Raw genomic sequence first — 18,555 nt, forward strand, 5'->3', positions numbered from 1 at the left:
GTCGGCTCTACAAAGCCGTGACAATTTATTTGCTGACGTTGGCTTATCTGAGGTAACATTTTGAGAAGTATGTCAGCCGATAATAAGAATTGCATTACTAAAATGTTTTTCTTTCTAGTGTTAAAGAGTGAAACAAAGATTTTGCACCGACGGTAGTACTCAAGATGAGTAAACTTAATGCAATGTCTCTTCATTCGCACAGCAACACGCAGTGAAAAAAAAGTAAAAGCAGATATACTTATTTGCAAAACAACAGTGTTGGAAGCCAATTTGAGCAAAATTCTTTATTGACCAAGAAGAGCAATCACAAATGATAGAATATACAACCCCACCAGCATGCCAGCGTTTTAATAGAAACTGTACAATGTGAAGGAATGTATGGAATGGGAATACATACTTATCAGAAGAAACAAAAATAGTTTTTACATCCATATGTTCTAGTACAGTACAAGTTAATGTCGATGAAATGTTTCTGGTCAGTTGCGTTGAAAAACCCTCCTCTCTCATTACACATTGAGCATGTTTTGTAGGTAGCCATCTGACCCGTGGTTCACCGGCTTTCTTTCTGAGGGTCACCAGGTAAAAAGGGTTGTTGGTTTCTGTCTTCACTACCAGTGTCGCTCTGTGGGTGAGACCGGACACTGCCGAGGTCTCCAGCAGCAGACAGAGCCTGGCTCAGCCTCCTCCTTTGCTTTCTGTAGTACAACTCAACACCTGTGCTCTCCGACCAGCGGCTACGAATTATGAAGCGGTCTGAATGAGCGAAGGGAGTGGGGAGGGAAGGGGGGCTTTGTTGGAGGAATGATGTACATTAAGGCAAAAAGGAACCAAAAATAAAACGCTCAATTAGAAATGTTTGTTTTCCTCTACACAATTATAGTTTGTACTAAGGCCTCATGGCTAAAATGAACAAGAGGGCCAAGATTCATCAATACTGACTAACTGGGTTTTGTAACATTTTGTTTCCTCAAATCACAAGGTCACTTTATTTTGCATTGCCTGTATCTCAGTATATGTATAAACATCCTCCACTACAACAGGGCTACAGGTGGTTATTGGTTGGTAGCGAGAGTAAGCCCTTGATATACACACTACCTGATAGCAAGCACCACCTATACTCACGAGGCATGCTAAATAGACGTTAACAGGTTTAGACAGTCATTACATAATTCAGCTTTTTTTTAGCTTTATACTTCTAACTTCCTTGTTCACTTTGACCTCAGCCCCCATTTGAAGGGGAGTGGGTGAATACTTTGATGGACGCGAGAGGTGCTGTAGAGCAGCTTCGAATGAATTGTTTTTACAAGGCAGGTATTGGTAATTATATCAAAAGACAGCAAGCAAAGGAAAGCTGTAGGGAGGAGGGGTGTATGATGTGGTGGGGCCTGCTATGGACACAACAGCTGATATATATATATATATATGAATACAGTCACATTACACAAACATTGATACAATTATATAAAAAAAGGCAAACAAAAGTTGATTGTACAGTTGCTTTTCCACATACTTCATAGGAGGAGAGAGGAAGACACCATTCTGGAGAGGTGGAAGGCTGGGTTAATCTCTTCAAGCAGCAAAAATCCATAATAAAGAAAATAAAAAAACAGGGCTGGGTGTGAGGAAATAAGGTGCTACATGGAACAGCTCAGTGGGAGGGAAGAGGGAGTGAGGAAGTGGCTTGTGTGCAAGCAATGTTCAGGCAAAAAGGGAGGTACTGTTTGGACAGCTGTGGTGGTGGGGTGGGGGGACTATGGATGCTGCTACGGATGCTGACTGAGGTGGGAAGGATGGCGGGGTGTTAAGACAACGCGGCAGTAATTTAGACATTAAATGCACAACAGAGTAAAACCAAAGAAGGCAGAAATGGTGGACACAGGGTGAAGATGGAGGGGCGGCGGCTTAGTAACGTACAGGACTGGGGGATTTTTTAAAATTCCTAGCCCCCGAACACAAAGGCCTCTTTTAGTCTTTCCAGTCTTTCTTTATATTGAGGTTCCACTCCCAGGACAGGTGGTCGTGCTTGTCGTCGTCAGTAAACTTGGATTTGATTTCGTAGTTGCCGCGGGCCATCAAGCCTTTAGGAGCTTCCTCCATTGCCGTCAGGAAGTCATATTCAGCGAGACGAGGCCCATAGCTTCCCACCATGTAGTCTGATTTATCAACTGTTAACAGATGAGAATGGACATTATGGTGAGATTACACACACAAATGCTTTATTTCACTTGTCTTCATTTGTATTTTTTGTTTTGCACCCTTGGCTTCCAGAATTTAAATATAATATAATATTTTTATTTTCTTGTGGAAAGGAATGACAAAAAAGAAAAGGTTGTTAGTTTAACACGGTACGTTGAGGTTTGTGGTCAGCACTATAAAGCCTTAAAACACAGGGGCCCCGTTCCTTGTACCTGGCTTACTGAGTTTTCAGGATAAGATGACGCTGCTAAGGCTTTTCGGTTCCACGAAGCAAGTTTAGAATAACTAGCAAAGTCATACATCTAAATCCTTGAACTGTAACTGAAATTTACTGGATAAGCTGGCCATTCTCACCAAAAAAGGCAGCTACCTTCATCAATGGTGAAGGAGCGATATTAGTTATATCAGTTTTATAGGGAGAGAGTTCTTCCAGATCGCCAAGATCCATTCTCACATCATGATGACATCATACGAGCGCTATCGATTCAGCTGACAAGGACTAATTTATTTACGAGATTTTCTGGAGCCGTAGATTGAACACCACACGGCGCAGTCGAGCATTGACCGTGTCATATACTGTATGATATTTATGATACATATTGTACCTCATAAGTATCTATTAATTTTTATCAATTAGATACTCTTTGGGCTTGTTTGTATCTACTTATTCTGAAAGCCCACTGCCAGCAGGCACATTTAAATAAATATAAATCTGATTGATTGGGGTGATAACGCACTTAAAATTAGCCAATACATTTTCTCAACACTTACGCTTTTAACTTGTCTAATAGTTTGCCATTCTTATGTCTTATACCTTCGCAGTGGTGATGGTGTTATGCTGTGTTCACATCAAAAGGGTTGCCTTTTGATGTGATCAGCCTTTGAGAAATTGAGTTAGCCTGACATTAATCATCGGGGTAATTGAAGCTGGACAATAGATAATAAACATTTGTTATTTCTGTTAATTCAAGCATTTCACCAGAGGGTGAAAAATATACAGTAAAAATGAGTCTTTTATCTAAATTCCAGACATTAGAGGATGCACAGCTTTATAAATGTTGAGTCTCTAAGAGGTGGAGCTGATGTTTTTGTGGGACAGGTCAACAGAAATTCATCACTCACTCTTAATTCCTTTCCTGAATGTCTGCTGCACATACTTCAGTCCCGAAACAATCTCCTTGTTCACCTGCGGGAGACAAACATTGTTAAAGACAACATCTGCTTGGGAAATCACAGGGATAAAAACAAAAAAATATGATTTTAGGCAGATAAACCCCTAAAACTTTATACATCTCATAGGATGGAGAAAAAATGCAGAGTATTCATTTTAGCATCTAACCATGTGTCTTTTTTTGTATTACTGCGCCCTGCTCCAGACACAAGTCCTATGAGCATAGCTGGATATAAACTAAATGAATATTATGACTATTCTCAATGAATATAATGTCAAGAGGCTGCAATTTTTTTATACATCTTTTTTCTATTTAGTATGATACAGTTTAAACGTCTGTATCAGACCTTAAAATCCCTTTCTTATTGCCATTTCACAGATCTCACCTTAAAACTGATCTTTATTTTGTATTCAACGCCCTCCTTCAGAACAATCCCCTGCTTCTTAAAGGATTCCAGGTCTCCTGTTACACAAAAAAAGGGAAAAATGTCAATATTTTCTTACTACAGTGATTATTTGAGGTGTGACTCTGAACTGCCTTTAAGATTAGGATTAGGATTACAATTCAGCTGTCAACGATTTAAATGCGCAACTATTCTTGATGCTTCTTAATGTATCACATCCTGAATTTTCTATATTTCTGCACATGGCTATGTTTTACGTTATTACGTTTTATCACCAACATCCCTTTATTAAGAAAGTGTTCTGACTACTGTCTATATTATAAAATGCTGCATTTAAAATATTAGTTTGTGTAACCCACCTAAGAACATAAACATTACAAAATCAAATCCTAAATCCTTCTGCAGTGTACATGTGTGTTGTAATATACAAAAATGAGTGCGTATGGCATTCTACACTGCATGAATTAGCCGAGCAGTTAGCAGACTTTTCTCACTTGTAGCTCTTCTACTCTTACTTGGTTTAAGTCCCTGCATCTCCCGACAGAACCCCATGGGAGAATTTCAGCATGCACGTTTGTTCAGCCCAACATTGTTGAAACAGATCAGCTAATATTGGAGCGAGAGAAACAAGTTAGCAAACTGCAGAGTTGTGCCTCTCTGCTCCACGCAGAGTTTGTGTGCATGTGTCCATGTGTCCTTATGTATGTGCGTGTGTGTGTGTGTGTGTGTGTGTGTGTGTGTGTGTGTGTGTGCGTGTGTGCGATGTTTCGCCTATGCCCTCGGTGAAACACCAATGAAGAAGAAAGGAGAGAGAAGAGCGAGGAGAAAAACAAGCGCGACAGTAAATGACAGCATGGAGAAAAAATGAGACCAAACTCCCAAATGTGTTCCATCACGGCATCGATGCACATCAGCATCAAGGAGTTTTCACACCTCTAATGACAATGTTTGCATGCAAACTAGTATTCTAAATTGGATACGGGTCCATCCCGATTTGAGCGCAAAGAATTTATACGCACCAGATGGAAAGTGCACTACTGCTGGCGAGCAGCAATTATTTGGTTTTAGCATACGTAATGTGTTTAAATGTTTACACTGACACTAATGTCAGGTTATAATTTGATCCGAGCTTTAAGGCAAATACTTAATTTAACAAGTAAGTAATTTCTGAAAGAGGAACTCACCTTGCAGGTCCAGCACCAGGGGGTTTGGGGCAGTTTCACAGATCAGAGACATCCGGATCACTTGGACATTGGGAACATGGGGGTCTGAGATAGAATCAAAGAAACAGGTTGGTTCAATAAAAAAAAACATACTCCCTGGGATTCATGCAGCTTTGCTTCTTTAACTGTCTAACAACCACCAACCAACTGACCCCCTCCTCACACGCACGCACACACAATTACCAGCCTCAGAGTCCCCAGAGCCAAGCAGAGCTTCCTTATATTTGCGCAGGCTCTCATCATCCTTATCCAGCTCCTGAATCTCTTTCATGGACTTTTGGGCTGGTGGCTTGTAATTCACCGGCTCTGGCTCTTCGTTTTCAGCTGCAATGGCTGTTAGCTGCTCTGGAGTCACCTCATCCTCAGCCATGTCTGGAAACAGGTTGGGGGGTGGGGGGGAAGGGGTTAAAAAAAAGCAGGTCGGGTTGAGAAAAATATAATGATAATGCAAAGGAGGATGAATACTTGTAGAAAGTGTCTAGTCTACTTGATCTGCAGCTGTTCGGTGTGTGACTGTGAGAGGTTGTGCTGATGAGACGGCTGCAGAAGCATTTCTCTTTATGCTGCGGCTGCTGCTGCTGCTGCTGATGACCTGTAACTCTGTTTGCTGAGTGATATCATCTAAACACATTTGTCTGAAATAACATCAGCACCAGTAGGAGATAAATGAATAAGGCATTAGCCATCATATGATACAGCACCATTCCAAGGGAGGGTATGGCCTCTCACAAGTAGCAGGGATGGACATTACCGCTTGGCAGGAGCAAGTAAACTATGTGGTCGGACAAGTGAAATGCCTCATACAGTTGCCTGATCGGCCAGTGAAAAAAACTAATTTGCAGGAGAGCTGGTAAATGTTAACAGCACAGTCCTGCTTGGCCAGTATCGTGGCTAACAGCATAGCAACATCTGGAACAACTAACTTAATCAGACACTAATTATATTTATGCACATGCATGCTGCTCCGGGTAATTGCAGTGACGAAGGTCTGCCGACCGCACAGGGTCTCTTTCTAGCACAGTGCTGCTCATAACTCAAATAGCTAATCATTTATTTTCTTAACATTTAAATGGTGTTTCTTGTAGATAACCACTACGATAATGACAAAGTTTAATTGATAAAATGTAAAATTCACTTCTTTTTTTTCAAAAATCCTTTATTCATTTTAGGCTTACATTTCCCATTTCAAAAAAGTACATTTGGCTATCACTCGAAAAAAGGGCTGTGTTCTTTTGGTATGAGAAAAAAATAGCTTACAGGGATGTTTTAGAAAGAAATGAACCAATCCAACCATGTTTATCTTTCTTACTTCCATAAATTATGATTAAATTAAGAAGAAGAAGAAAAAAAGAAGAAATTCAGCCCAATGCCAGATGCTTTTTCTGCATGGAAAATAACATTTTGTTAAGATTAATTAATGTCAAGAATGTAACACTCAAAAGGAAAATACACAAGTTACATTAATGCTTCGCTAATTGTTCCTTAAGTAAGACAGTTAATAGACATGTTTGTTTATTCTTTATTTCTGAAACAATGAATGGGAAAAGCAGGAAGAGCTTTGTTTATGCCAAAAAGACCTGACATTCACAGTAAGGCCATTTAATAATACAGAGCAAATAATTTAATCATTATGATTTCTGTCCCATTTGAGGTACATTTGATACTCCTTTTCAGTTTCCTTATCGAGAAAAGAGATCGTTAATAAAATAAAATAATTGACATGGTTTTATTATTCTTAATGCTGATGTTATCTGCAGTGGACGAGCATGAGTAACAGTCAAAAACTGCATTTCTGCAGATTTGTTCTGTTTGTTCATCAAACGTTTTGATTAATTGCTGGTATTGCTGGTATTACCTCTCTTACTTGTAAGGGTTTTATTTCATTCATCAGCAACTACTCAAGTAAAATGTAGCCATACTTTGTCTGTTTTTGTTCTCTCTGCTGTGATGTGTGTCTAACGCTGCACTGAGCCAGATTCAGTATGTGTGTACGTCAAAACTCATTATCAGCTGTTACAGCCATATGAGAGCAGTGCAGAGCAGCAGCCGTAAGCTAGCTGCTCAGGAAAACATCTCATCACTATATTTTTACATAGCAAATAATTGTTTGCTGCTATACTAATGTAAATACAGTTCCTTCAAACAGGAATTCTTGTATATACACATATCGAATTAAATTAAATGTCAGTCCCATTGTTATTGATACCCGATCTAGTTTTTTTTAACCATATTGGACCAATATTGGTGCATCCCTACTTTCAAACCATTTTCTAAACACAATTTATTGAGAAACAAATGTGCAGATTATTTGATATTACAATTAATTGTTAGTTAAAGCTCTAACGTGCAACTATTTTCATTGTCCATTCCTCAAAGAAGTCACTCAAATGTAAGCATTTGTCCTGTTTTACGTGTTGATTGGATAAATCAAGCAAAAATTATGGCATGGTGATTTTTTTCCCTTCTACTTTCTGAAAAATTTTCATCTTCATCGTCCCCAAATAGCATTAAGCCAGTAATAACGCTTTAAAGGACCAGTGTGTAAAATGTAGTTGTGCTATCTAGTAGTTTGTTGCAGATTGCAACCAACTAACCCCTCTGCTCAACCCTCCCTTTCCAAGTGTGATGAGAACTACACTAGCTAGAAACTGATCAATACTTTTCCACATTACTAAGTTGCTTTTAAAAACATAAAAATAATATTCAAACATAAATTCAGAACAGGATTGGAATTTACAATTAAAATATATATAAATATTGTTTAACATTTCTATATAAAGTCATTAATATATCACTGGAAACTAATATAACATGTTAATAAAATAACAAACACTTCCGAATTAAGTTTATGAAGAATTAAAAACATTTGTCTGTCCTCTGTCCTCCTGGCTTCTTTGTCTCAGAAAGCAGAAAAAGAAGAAAAGCCTTTAGGCAGTTGCACGTGCTGTGCTTGTACATAGAGTAAGATTTAGATTCCCCTAAATTACACACTGGTCTTTATTATTCTTGGACATTGTGAATTTGGAATGAGGAAGCAGAAACAGCTGCCAGGTATTTTATATCTACAGTAATCATAACTTAAATTTACAATGCTTGTGTAAACATCTGTAAAGGCAGTGGTATTTATCACCATACAGATTCCTCCTGCTGATTTGAACTGAGAATATCTGAACATACCTCTTTCCAAGTCTATCCTCTGACCTGCCCAAACTAGCAGCCGTCAGAGAAAGCGTTAAAGGAATGAACTCTGGCTTTAGTCTGCAGTAACATAAACGTGCCTGAGCAGGGTGCAAAAAAACTTCCTTTGCTCTTTCGTACCATTCCATTACTATATACACAAATCCTGGCAGCTGAAGGGACAACGATGTTCTATGAACAAAATCACCATTAAAACAAGATAAAGTTTCTTTTAAATAACATAATAAGGTTTAGTTTAGGCATGTATCCTGTTACCTTTTGATACAACTTTTATGGGAACTATTGCATAGACCCAGTAGAGGATGATGGGTCATCAAACAAAACATTGAACTAAAGTAGTTCAGTCAATTTTTTACTGAGCATTCCTTTGAACTCAAAATACACTCCGGTGCTTTGCATAACTAAATTTGAGATCCGCAAGAGGCAAAATTTTGATCAGGGCTGTTTTTATAGACTGAAGAGGTGCTGGCTGGGGTGGGGCGTCAGAGTGAATGCATTATGTAACTGCTGACATTAAACTATTGGTCACTCTGAGTGAATACATCTATAACAGTATTATTACATATATATTATTATTAATAAACAAGAACAAGCTGCAGGGCCACATCACTACCTGTGCAGTCTCCTGCTGTCCTGAAACAATGAGTACATGACAAATAATACAGACTTACATAGAAGAGATGTAAACAAAGAACATGTTTTCCCTTTGTGCTTTTGTATTACTTAAGTTGTACTGACTCAATGTTATATATCACAGCACTTAAGAAATATGCAATATTACTACTACATAGAAATCTCCACCATAGGTGTGTCAAGTCAAGACCGCGATAAAGAAGCTAACCGCAGCTACAATAGTGGTAAACGCTACCTTGTGTGTCATGACAGTGGCGATGTTAGCTAGCACTGTCCATCTCCGCTTTTCTTTTCGCCATCTTCTCATAAAACCGGCTAAAACACCGCTACTGACAGCACACTGCCAGCTGCAGTAGAGTTAACTCGCGCGAGTGTTTAAATAGATTTGTACCCGCTATTGTGGCTCAACTTTTCTTAGCCCCGACACTCTGATACAGGGTGGGACTGAGGAGAGAGAGAGACAAGTGGCTAGCTGGTTCGCTGGGAACAATTGGGAAGAATTCAGGCTAGCTAACATTAGCCGAACAAGTTATCACCAGGTTAACGGAGAACAGGGGCAATTTTGAAATGGCTTCAGCAATGTGCGACTGTTGGGATTACACTAGACGTGTCATTATTAGTTGTCCTTCAAACGGCCGCGACTTACCTTTATGTAATGCAGTTGTTATTTCAGGTGCCTTTGCAGTGGCGCTACAGTGCGTCCGTTACTCTGCGCTCCAGAGCAAGTATGGCGAACAAGGGAACAACAGCGGCGCCGCCCAGTGCGCTGCGCGCGCAACACGTTCCGGAACCTTTTGGAACCTTCCAAAAGGTGGAATTACGTCACTCAATGCATACATGTGACGAGCCGGTAGAATGCTACTTTCATTTGAGTACATTATTAGACCATCTGTGTTACCAATAACCAATCAACTAAAAAACTGATGATTATATTTAACTTTATTCGACTCTATGGATGTTTCCCATTGTTGGCAGGAGGCACTCATTGACAAATTTGACAGCTTCTATAAATCTGGGTCTTAGTTTTATTCTTAGTCACTTTGACTTAAGGATCCTTAAGATTGGCCAATAAGAATAAGTAATGGCATCAGCTTAACAAATTCAGTTTGAATAATATAAATTTTGGTGGTAACAAAAACCTTTTCACAAATTAAAATCTACTTAAGCCAATTGGTGTACAGTAATTATAAGCATTATTATTATTATAAGTTAAAAGATCGATAAATCTATACTTTATTAATCCGCAAGGGGAAATGTGTGGTCAAAGTAGCGGTGCCACAAAATTACATGACTGATCTCCACTAGCATAATTTACCATTATCGAATAATTCCCCCATGTGGCTAAATTCAGCAACACTGTCTTGCTCAAAATCTGACATCAGTAAGATATCCGAATAGCTAAAGTCACAGAGATGTATTCAGAAATAAAAGACAACTCCTTTGTTTTTGTTTTTTATATAAAAAAGGCCGAAACTGTCACAGTAAAGAGCAACTCAACTTTGTCACAAGAAGAGAACTCTGCAAATAAAACACCAGAAAGACGATTCCATATAATTATTTATGTACAAAACCCTTAGAAATATGTTCATATGTCAATTATACAGTACCAAATGACAGAACTGTGTTACATTAACATGTTTAACATTAGTCTGTCAAATCACTGAATCATGTTTGTGAATTGAGAAAAGAAAAAAAAAAAGTCATGTTGCAGGTTTACAGCAATTGTCCACACATTTAAAAAAATAAAATTAAAAAAAAAAGCACAAGAGCTGTTGGCCCAGGAGAAGAAAAAAAAATCCACAACTGAAGCATGGCTAAGAAAAAAATACAAAGAAACATTAAAACAAACAGAATATAATGGTCCATACAATAAAATGTTTTTTTTAAAAACGCAATGAAAAATTTAATAAAGTCCGATCATATCCAATTGCGATTAAACAAAACAAAAAAAGGGATGTGGGGGACAGAAGCATCATCCTTTCAGCGCATTTAACTGGTGTCCATCTGGAAATTAAAAGAGAAATGCAATAAAATACACAGTATTGTCAATATAGAATAATTATTTAATGGAAGTAAAGTACACACCTTGGCATTGTAAGCATCCAACTGGGCATCCAGCTCCTCTGCCGAAAGTTGGGGTCTGTTTCCACCCCCTCGTCCACGACCTCTGAAGCCTCCACCACCTTGCCTTCTTTCACCCCTCTCCCCCCTGTCACCCCGCTCACTCCTTTCAAACTTAGGCTGTCCAAGTCTGCTGCGGTCAAACCCCCTGTTTGAACTGCAAAGAGAGCAGACATTTTTTAAAATTTAGATACAACCAGATATTTATAGTAAAAACAATCCAATAGCATCAAATCACTCACACAATATCCTAATGTACATCATGCCTGTTAGTAACAATGAAATCCACTTGGAAAGCTATAGACTTGGGTATCGCTATCACCTGCAGCCATAGTGGAAAAGGCATTTACCATGCTTCCTTAACAAATAAAGTTAACATGCATTGTATAACACATCCATCTAGCGATGGAATGTAATTTTTGAGAGACAGAGAGAGACTTCTTTTTTTCCTTCCACCACCGCACTTGCATATGTAGTCTAACATTTAACAGCAAATAATGTGTACTAACCTTAGCCAGTATTATCAATGCCGTCAACTAAAGGTTAGTATAGGTCAATTGCTGCTTAATACCCAACTCTCTCTATATCTATTTATAGATATATAAACTTTTTTTTTCCTTGGATTTATTGGTGGAGATTTGTGGCTCACAAGTACTATTTTAAAGTCACTTGACCCATTTAATAACTTTCATTGATGGACCTCACATCCGCTTTCAAACAATTGTCAGGATGTGTACAGTGACAAAAGTGGATCACATCCTCCCTGCTAGTGTGCTAATTAACACACACGAGCATCTCCTAATGATCCTCTATGGCCAACTTCCTTCGACCAGTTCTTTGAGAAGACTTAGATCCTGTTCTCCTGCCATCATACCAATAAGGGATATGGTCCCTTCTCACATGACTTACCTTTGTGTGGTAGATCTATAATCAGCTTCCACCTCTGAAGTCACTTGCTGGATTTTCATAGGGCGGCCTTTAAGAAAAAAGCTTTTTTCCATGAGCACTTCTGAACAAGTAACAATATTACAATAATGCTATGGTAGAATAAGAAAAGAATCCTCACCATCAAGTGGGACTCCGTTATAGTGCTTCATGGCTTTGAGTGCTTCTGCCTTAGTTTCAAAGTGGACATCTGCAGTTCCTTTACTGCGACCAGATCGGTCGTAATGCACAGATGCTTTCTGTAATGTCCCAAACTCCGCAAACAATTCCTAGGGACCAAAAGTAGAAACATCAGGCATGTTCACAACATGCTGATGCCCACAGAGTGGATCGCATAGGGTTTTTAATACAATTACCTTAATATCCAAGTCAGAGACACCAAATTCCAGATTGGAAACCAGCAGCTTGCCATTATTTTCCACACTTCTCACCGGTGCTGCACTTTGTCTGTGCCCACCAGCATTGTCCTCAAACATGTCATGCTGCCATTTGTCTGGCAACTCTCTGGGCTGAGAAAAGAAAAAAATTAGATGCGAAAACAAGATTTGTTGAGTATGTAATTAAATCACACATTTTAACAGACGTAGGGCTAGCTGATAATTGAGCGTATTTCAATGGTGATACAATAGTTAGGAGGTCTCAGGATACGCAATTAATTACGTGGTCTAAATGAAGAACACATACCAACTCAATTTAAAATACATTTTTTTTAATGCTGGAAATTTTTTGGTAAAGAAATGGCTACCAGTGGCTGATCCTCCTCACATGACATTATAAAGGCCAACATTTAGGGCACAACCTCAGACACAAAGCAGCCATGTTGCGCAAAGCTCCATCCGCCGCAATTCCCACATGGGGGACATGTTTTACTGAAAACGACTTGATCAACCCATTGTTTTCGAACAAAGCTGAAGTTTAAAAACTAACTTAGGCACGTCAGATGCAGCGTACATCACCTGGGAAACGGCTAACGTATTTGAAGTAGTAAACTAACGTTAGTAATGTAGGCTATCCCGCTTCTTCATAGAAGCTAAACTGCTACCAGTCTAAAAGCCATGACCAAAAAATAAAAACAAAAATCGCATTAAAAACACATTATGAATCCATGCGCCTCTTTCGTGTCTGCTGGTCGCTCCATTTTAACGGCGTCTCTGTCTTACCCGGGTGTACGGCGCGGATCTGTTGGTTCTCTCGCGGTTAAAGTTATTCTGTCGACTCCGCACCGGCCTCGACGAGCCGCCGGCCCGACCTGGGCTTCCGCCCTGCCCGCCGGACGACCGTCCTCCGCGGCCGCCGCCTCCTTTCTTGTTGAGCTTGATGATGTCGTCCAGGGACATACTCATCTTATCGGCCATGGTGGTGGCTAAGCGTTGAGCTGATGCGAAGACGAACAAAGAACTTTCGGTTAGGAGACGCGGTTGTTTATCGGCTGCTTCCTCTGGTGGCGCGGTCTTACTGCTAACGGAACATGCGTAAATACTCAGCGGAAGTGACGACACACTAGAAGTCCCGCCTTTTCCCCCTTTTTCCTCTCAAAAACTTTATTGACAAATGTGCTACAAGTTTGGTGAATCTGAATCTTTTACCATAGGCTACATGAAAAACGATACAATACAAACTTGTTGTGATAAAAGCAGTAGGGGTTGTAGAGAAGCAATTTGACTGAAGTTATATTTTAACGTTTCCTTTTTTTCTTTTCTTACTTGAGCTTGTAAATGTGAATTTAAATATTGTATCAATGAACTGAACTGTACTACACTTGGTGTTATCCTAAATATATCAATATTTTTTCACAACTTTATATAGTTGTTTTGTGTTAATACTTTATAATTGACAGAGAGTGAGACCGATATTCTGAACAGAAGAAACTATTCAAGAGAAAAAAAAGAATAGGAAATAAAAAAAAAACTGATATATTGGAGGATTATGCATATGATAAAGGACCATACAGGTGATTGCAACAATATCTGCCCATTAAAAAAAACTTGACAATGTGTTGGCTTAAGCGGTTTGAAATTATCTTCGTAGTTGAGTGTCTTGCAGTTTTCTATCGGACGATATGTGTTCAGGGAAATGTAACTCCTGTTAAAACACTCCCCGCGAATTAAACGAAAGAATTACCAGGATAATATAATTTGACACGTAACACACGTGTCTTCTTTTAAGACTGTTTTCTTGACGAAAAAAAACAACCTCGTTATCTCATTCATTAATACGCGCTACCTTAATTGACCGTGGGGGGCAGTGTCAGACCTCCACGTTCCCAGCCGGCTGGAATTTCAACAGAAGAAAAAGACAATTCGCCCGGGTTCTTAAAGTACTAGCTGCATGTTGTTGACTAGCATCAAACTTGGCATAACATGACTCATAGACTGCAAATAAACAAATCTCACATATCTACGGATATCTGAAGGAGACATTGGACGCTGACTAGTACGTTGGCTTATATCGCTGCACAGCTAGCTAGCGTGTCATTGAGTGTTTCTGCTGTTGTCAGACACTCAGGATGAAGGTAAAGATCCGACAGTGGAACGGAGTGGCCTCTTGGTTGTGGGTGGCGAATGATGAAAACTGTGGGATCTGCAGGATGCCTTTCAATGGCTGCTGCCCAGACTGTGAGTAGCCAAGCTAGCGCGATGTTGTGCTCTACGTGTCTGGCATTAATAGATCTTTTCTAGGCTTCTGCTTTTTGAAACGTCGAGAACTTCCTGCAACGGCAACTCGAGCAGTTAACATTAGTTAATATGTGCATATAAATGAGGCTTTTCCATTAACCATGTAGCATGAACATAAATAAGATCATGTAAAGTTATGCGGTGCAAAAAAATATGTAAATTTCAATCCATTCATCTAAAGATCCGTGTTTTGTTTTTGTTATCTTACAGCTAATATATTGAGCTGTCATAGTTATAATAATGATGCAGTAACGAAGGCAGGCATAATATGCAGTGTATTCAATTATGAGTGATGGTTAACATTCTTTTCTTACTTTTGTAACTGATTAGCAATATTCAACTTATTTTACAGGTAAAGTGCCCGGGGATGACTGCCCGCTGGTCTGGGGTCAGTGCTCCCACTGTTTCCACATGCATTGCATCTTGAAATGGCTGAACTCGCAGCAGGTCCAGCAGCAATGCCCCATGTGCCGACAGGAGTGGAAGTTCAAAGAATGAGCCTGCAAAGACTTAGAGAGAGAATCTCACAGAGGCCTATTCTTGGATTTCATTTTATATAAAGTGTACATAACTGCTTTTATATTCCTCATCTGATGTAACGCAAAGGACCTTTGGAACCTGTTGTATTCTGTTGACAGATTTAGTCTGTGATTAAATAGAATAAAACCTATTTCACATGCACTGTATACCTCTTGCTTAGCGACTGTTTCATCACTATGGTTGATTGCCTCAAAGGCCTCTGGCAGCGGCTTTTAAGCCACCTGAATGTCAGTATACTGCCGATTGATTCTGACTTTAATCCCCTTTGATGAGATTAACCAGATTTTGTGATTCCAGTAATAGGTGTCAATATGCTCTTTCAAGTAGTTTGTATGAGTTCATTTAAAATAGAATTGAAGATTTTATATCATTATATGCAATATTTAGTTATGTATGTCAAGACTAACTTTAGTGTCTTTATTAAAGCTAAAATTCATGAATTCTTTGGGCCACTTGGGGGCAGTGGAGCAAGCTGAAAACACAACATTGATAGCAAACAGTTATCTATTTATTTACCCATTGGGCAGATGCAGAACCACATTAACATTCATTCGGGCCCCCTGATGACTAGCCCAATATTTACTCTCCGCTATGTTTTGGTCTCCAACTGAAATAACAAAAAACAGCTTTTTTAGCTGCCAAATGCTCCACAATGTTCATCAGTTAGTCATTGTCTGCTGCTGGGTGCTGGGAAGGTAGTGCTTGATCAGAATCTTTCTTGGCTACCACTCCAGTGAGTATTAAATGGCAGTCATCTTTATTTTTAAATAGAAAAAGTCATGAACTGTACAAACAACTGATGAATAAAGTTAAGTGATCAGAAGGCAAACATAAAACACAACAATTAATTGTAACAGTTATCACAGGCTTCTCTTAGCTCCCATAGCTGATAGTGAAATAGTTTCATAAGATTCAGAAGCCACAATTCCAGTAACATCCTAATCAAATCAAACGATTCATTCACTTCATTGCAGTACATAAACACATGACACAGTACATCTGCATTGCTGGAGTTGAGGGGGAAGCCCCTACCAGCAAACGTTTTACTCCGGTCAGGAGGCAGCTGATAAGCTCCAGCAGTCCTCTTTGCAGCAGACATCCACAGTCTTTGACCTCCAGAGCGGAGGCAGCTCACAAAATCAGGTTGCTGAACTGACGTGGCCTTTTCTGTCCATCCTCTCAGAACAGTCGATTGACTGGTCACTAGGTTCCAGATAAGTTTGTGGCTTGAAAAGTAACATGTTCTCAGCCATTAATAGTCAGCCCAAAGAGCTCCAGCAGCTCCTTGTTGTCCAGGTCAATGAGGTCAGACGGTTTGTCCCCACAGTCGTTCTCCAGTTTAGGGTCGGCACCCAGCTTGAGAAGGTAGCTGTAAGAAACACAATACAACCTGCTTACTATGCCGAGGGCATAGGCGGAACATCGCACACACACACACACGTACACACATACATACATACATACACACACACACACACACACACACACACACACACACACCCTGTATATGGATATATAAAGACTACTGTATATACTGACCGTGCAATGTGTGGGAAGCCGTCGCTGCAGGCCATGTGCAGTGGGGTCCATCCCTCCTCGTCCCTCTGGTGGACATCAGCCCCGTGGTTGACCAGCAGCTTCACACACTCCAGGTTCCCAGACAGGACGGCCTCGTGGATTGCGGCCATGCCTGCAATGAGGGGGCAATAAAAACTAATCCATCAGTTCAGCATCGAATCATTTTGTGGTTTAAAACTACACCAACATTTATTAGATCAGGGTGGTGTAAATGTTTCATGGGTTCTCACCGGAGTGGTAGATGGTTTCTAGGTTGACTCTTCTGGCACGTATGAAAAGTCCAATCCTTTCCAGCTCCCCGTGTCGTATATAGTCCAGGAAAACAATATCATTGGGGAAGTGCACACTGCGGAGTGGCTTCAGCGAAGCAGAACTCTTGCAGCCGACTTGGACGCCACAGTCCTGGGCCTTGTTTCCAATAGTCTGGGACACGGGGCACTTGCAGAATTTCATCCTGATTAGAAGTTAAATTTACCTTTGACCTTGCTAAAAAAAAGAATTCTTAAATCCAGCAACACCCTTACAAATTTTAAGTCTGACCGGTCTTTAAGATCTTCTGAAAGAGCTTAATCACACTTCTGTAAAAAGATCAAGCAGTGCTTCTCAGAGTGGGTCACTTGCCGTCCGGTGTCTCCCTGTGTATCAACAAGCCTCCCTGTGTGGGTCTCTTTATACTCTCTGCTGGGCTATTTTAAGTCGCAACGCCACACAGATCCAGTGGCGAGATTTGGAAGATGAGTAGCCCTCCGGTCAGACACCTCCTACAAGCATGTCACAATCAACTGATACAACTTGCATTTCCAGACATGACAGCTAGTTACCTCTGTTGTCACCCCCACACACCCAGATGCTTCCCACTTAAGGATAGCAGTGACACAAGGGAGACGAGCAAGAAGCTCCTCGTAAACACCAGACAGGATAAAAGTGTTTTGGTGCAAGAGTGTTTAGGTGCCAGCTCTGAAGTGCCACGTGTAGGCTGTTGACCATTTACTGCACTGAAAGGCTCCCATTAGTATAATCATATTCTATCTTAATCACTGATGTGAGAGACATGAATGGGTCATTTCCAAATTACATCATATTTCTTACTGTGGGAAATGAGTAATGAAATAAAAAATGTAAGTAAAACACAAATGCCAAATATTTTCAGGTTCAGGCTTCTCAGGCAAATGTTTAGCTTACATTGCATTTTTGCAATAAGACTAATGGTGATTTCTTTTTTTTATTTTTACATTTTATAGGACTAATGAATTGAGAAAAAACTGATTTACAACTTAACTGTAAAATAATTGTTAGCTTTAGCCTGATTGCCACAACAATATGTACTGAAATACTTTAGATTGAGGACACTGGGTGCACTTAGATGTTTTACATTTTTAACAAGTTAAAAAAAATACACTCTGCTTGTGTGGCCTTTTGACACAGCATTTATGGTCAAGCGAAAACAATAAAGAAAATGTTCGACTGAATGTAGTACAAATAAGAGTCTACAGCCATGCCAGAGGCTCTGAGGCTGTATGTAGGTTTAGCAGTGTCAAACACTAGCATGCTAACATGCTAGTGTGTAGCATGCATGATATTTACCCATGGTCAGTCACTTTCTCTTTTTAGTGTCTTAGCAAATTGGCACAAAACAAAGTACAGCTGAGAAGGAGGTATTTTGCCGCTGATCAAAGTAAAAGGGACATAATAGCGCTTGATGAAAAGTTAAGAGATCACAAGTTAGTGGGATTCATCCTCTGGGCACCACAAATGCCTCTACACTACTTTATGGCAATCCGTCCCAATAGCAGTTGACCAAAATGAGTAACAGACAAGACACCCCAGAAAAGTAGTCGTCTACCAAATACAGTTCGGATCATTTGTCAACA

The 18,555-nt window shown here is 39.8% G+C and overlaps 4 protein-coding genes across 5 annotated transcripts; 1 reads left to right on the forward strand and 3 right to left on the reverse strand.

The window, feature by feature from the left end:
* Positions 1-269: 269 nt before the first annotated feature.
* Positions 270-9,570, reverse strand: LOC137793159 (rho GDP-dissociation inhibitor 1-like). The gene is made up of 6 exons (XM_068589157.1): positions 9,472-9,570; positions 5,178-5,366; positions 4,956-5,039; positions 3,754-3,830; positions 3,319-3,382; positions 270-2,165 (listed from the first exon to the last, which is right to left on the reverse strand). The coding sequence occupies exons 2-6, from the start codon at positions 5,362-5,364 to the stop codon at positions 1,966-1,968; spliced, it is 612 nt and encodes a 203-aa protein (XP_068445258.1). The 5' UTR covers positions 5,365-5,366; positions 9,472-9,570; the 3' UTR covers positions 270-1,965.
* A 693-nt stretch (positions 9,571-10,263) lies between these two features.
* LOC137793037 (THO complex subunit 4-like) lies at positions 10,264-13,360 on the reverse strand. Of its 2 annotated transcripts, none has more exons than XM_068588947.1 (6): positions 13,052-13,360; positions 12,248-12,400; positions 12,013-12,160; positions 11,856-11,922; positions 10,911-11,103; positions 10,264-10,829 (listed from the first exon to the last, which is right to left on the reverse strand). In XM_068588947.1, the coding sequence occupies exons 1-6, from the start codon at positions 13,244-13,246 to the stop codon at positions 10,815-10,817; spliced, it is 771 nt and encodes a 256-aa protein (XP_068445048.1). In that variant the 5' UTR covers positions 13,247-13,360; the 3' UTR covers positions 10,264-10,814. The 2 variants fall into 2 exon arrangements, with proteins under 2 accessions (XP_068445048.1, XP_068445049.1); XM_068588948.1 differs by lacking the exon at positions 13,052-13,360 and adding an exon at positions 12,637-12,779.
* An 848-nt stretch (positions 13,361-14,208) lies between these two features.
* Positions 14,209-15,384, forward strand: anapc11 (APC11 anaphase promoting complex subunit 11 homolog (yeast)). The gene is made up of 2 exons (XM_068589245.1): positions 14,209-14,506; positions 14,919-15,384. Exons 1-2 carry the CDS (start codon positions 14,398-14,400, stop codon positions 15,062-15,064), a joined length of 255 nt encoding a protein of 84 aa, XP_068445346.1. The 5' UTR covers positions 14,209-14,397; the 3' UTR covers positions 15,065-15,384.
* Positions 15,385-15,886: 502 nt separating this feature from the next.
* ppp1r27b (protein phosphatase 1, regulatory subunit 27b) lies at positions 15,887-17,149 on the reverse strand. The gene is made up of 3 exons (XM_068589296.1): positions 16,915-17,149; positions 16,646-16,796; positions 15,887-16,475 (listed from the first exon to the last, which is right to left on the reverse strand). Exons 1-3 carry the CDS (start codon positions 17,135-17,137, stop codon positions 16,352-16,354), a joined length of 498 nt encoding a protein of 165 aa, XP_068445397.1. The 5' UTR covers positions 17,138-17,149; the 3' UTR covers positions 15,887-16,351.
* Between the last annotated feature and the right edge of the window lie 1,406 nt (positions 17,150-18,555).

This window comes from Clinocottus analis, unplaced genomic scaffold, assembly GCF_023055335.1.
Source record: "Clinocottus analis isolate CAN_PGR_092001 unplaced genomic scaffold, fCliAna1.0.p SCAF_22, whole genome shotgun sequence".
NCBI classification, from domain to species: domain Eukaryota; kingdom Metazoa; phylum Chordata; class Actinopteri; order Perciformes; family Cottidae; genus Clinocottus; species Clinocottus analis.

Bases quoted from the DNA above. Each gene is read 5' to 3' on its own strand.
- LOC137793159 (XM_068589157.1), bottom strand. From the start codon at position 5,364: ATGGCTGAGGATGAGGTGACTCCAGAGCAGCTAACAGCCATTGCAGCT. The intron at 3,831-4,955 runs GTGAGTTCCTCT...TTTGTGTAACAG, and splicing joins CCTGGTGCTGGACCTGCAAG to GAGACCTGGAATCCTTTAAG. The intron at 3,383-3,753 runs GTGAGATCTGTG...TGTCTCCCGCAG, and splicing joins AAATAAAGATCAGTTTTAAG to GTGAACAAGGAGATTGTTTC.
- LOC137793037 (XM_068588947.1), bottom strand. From the start codon at position 13,246: ATGGCCGATAAGATGAGTATGTCCCTGGACGACATCATCAAGCTCAAC. The intron at 12,401-13,051 runs GTAAGACAGAGA...TTCTTTTCTCAG, and splicing joins GATCCGCGCCGTACACCCGG to CCCAGAGAGTTGCCAGACAA. The intron at 12,161-12,247 runs GTAATTGTATTA...TTTGGTCCCTAG, and splicing joins TCTCTGACTTGGATATTAAG to GAATTGTTTGCGGAGTTTGG.
- anapc11 (XM_068589245.1), top strand. From the start codon at position 14,398: ATGAAGGTAAAGATCCGACAGTGGAACGGAGTGGCCTCTTGGTTGTGG. The intron at 14,507-14,918 runs GTGAGTAGCCAA...CTTATTTTACAG, and splicing joins CAATGGCTGCTGCCCAGACT to GTAAAGTGCCCGGGGATGAC.
- ppp1r27b (XM_068589296.1), bottom strand. From the start codon at position 17,137: ATGAAATTCTGCAAGTGCCCCGTGTCCCAGACTATTGGAAACAAGGCC. The intron at 16,797-16,914 runs GTGAGAACCCAT...CCCTCATTGCAG, and splicing joins AGAAACCATCTACCACTCCG to GCATGGCCGCAATCCACGAG. The intron at 16,476-16,645 runs GTCAGTATATAC...TGTTTCTTACAG, and splicing joins GGCTTCCCACACATTGCACG to CTACCTTCTCAAGCTGGGTG.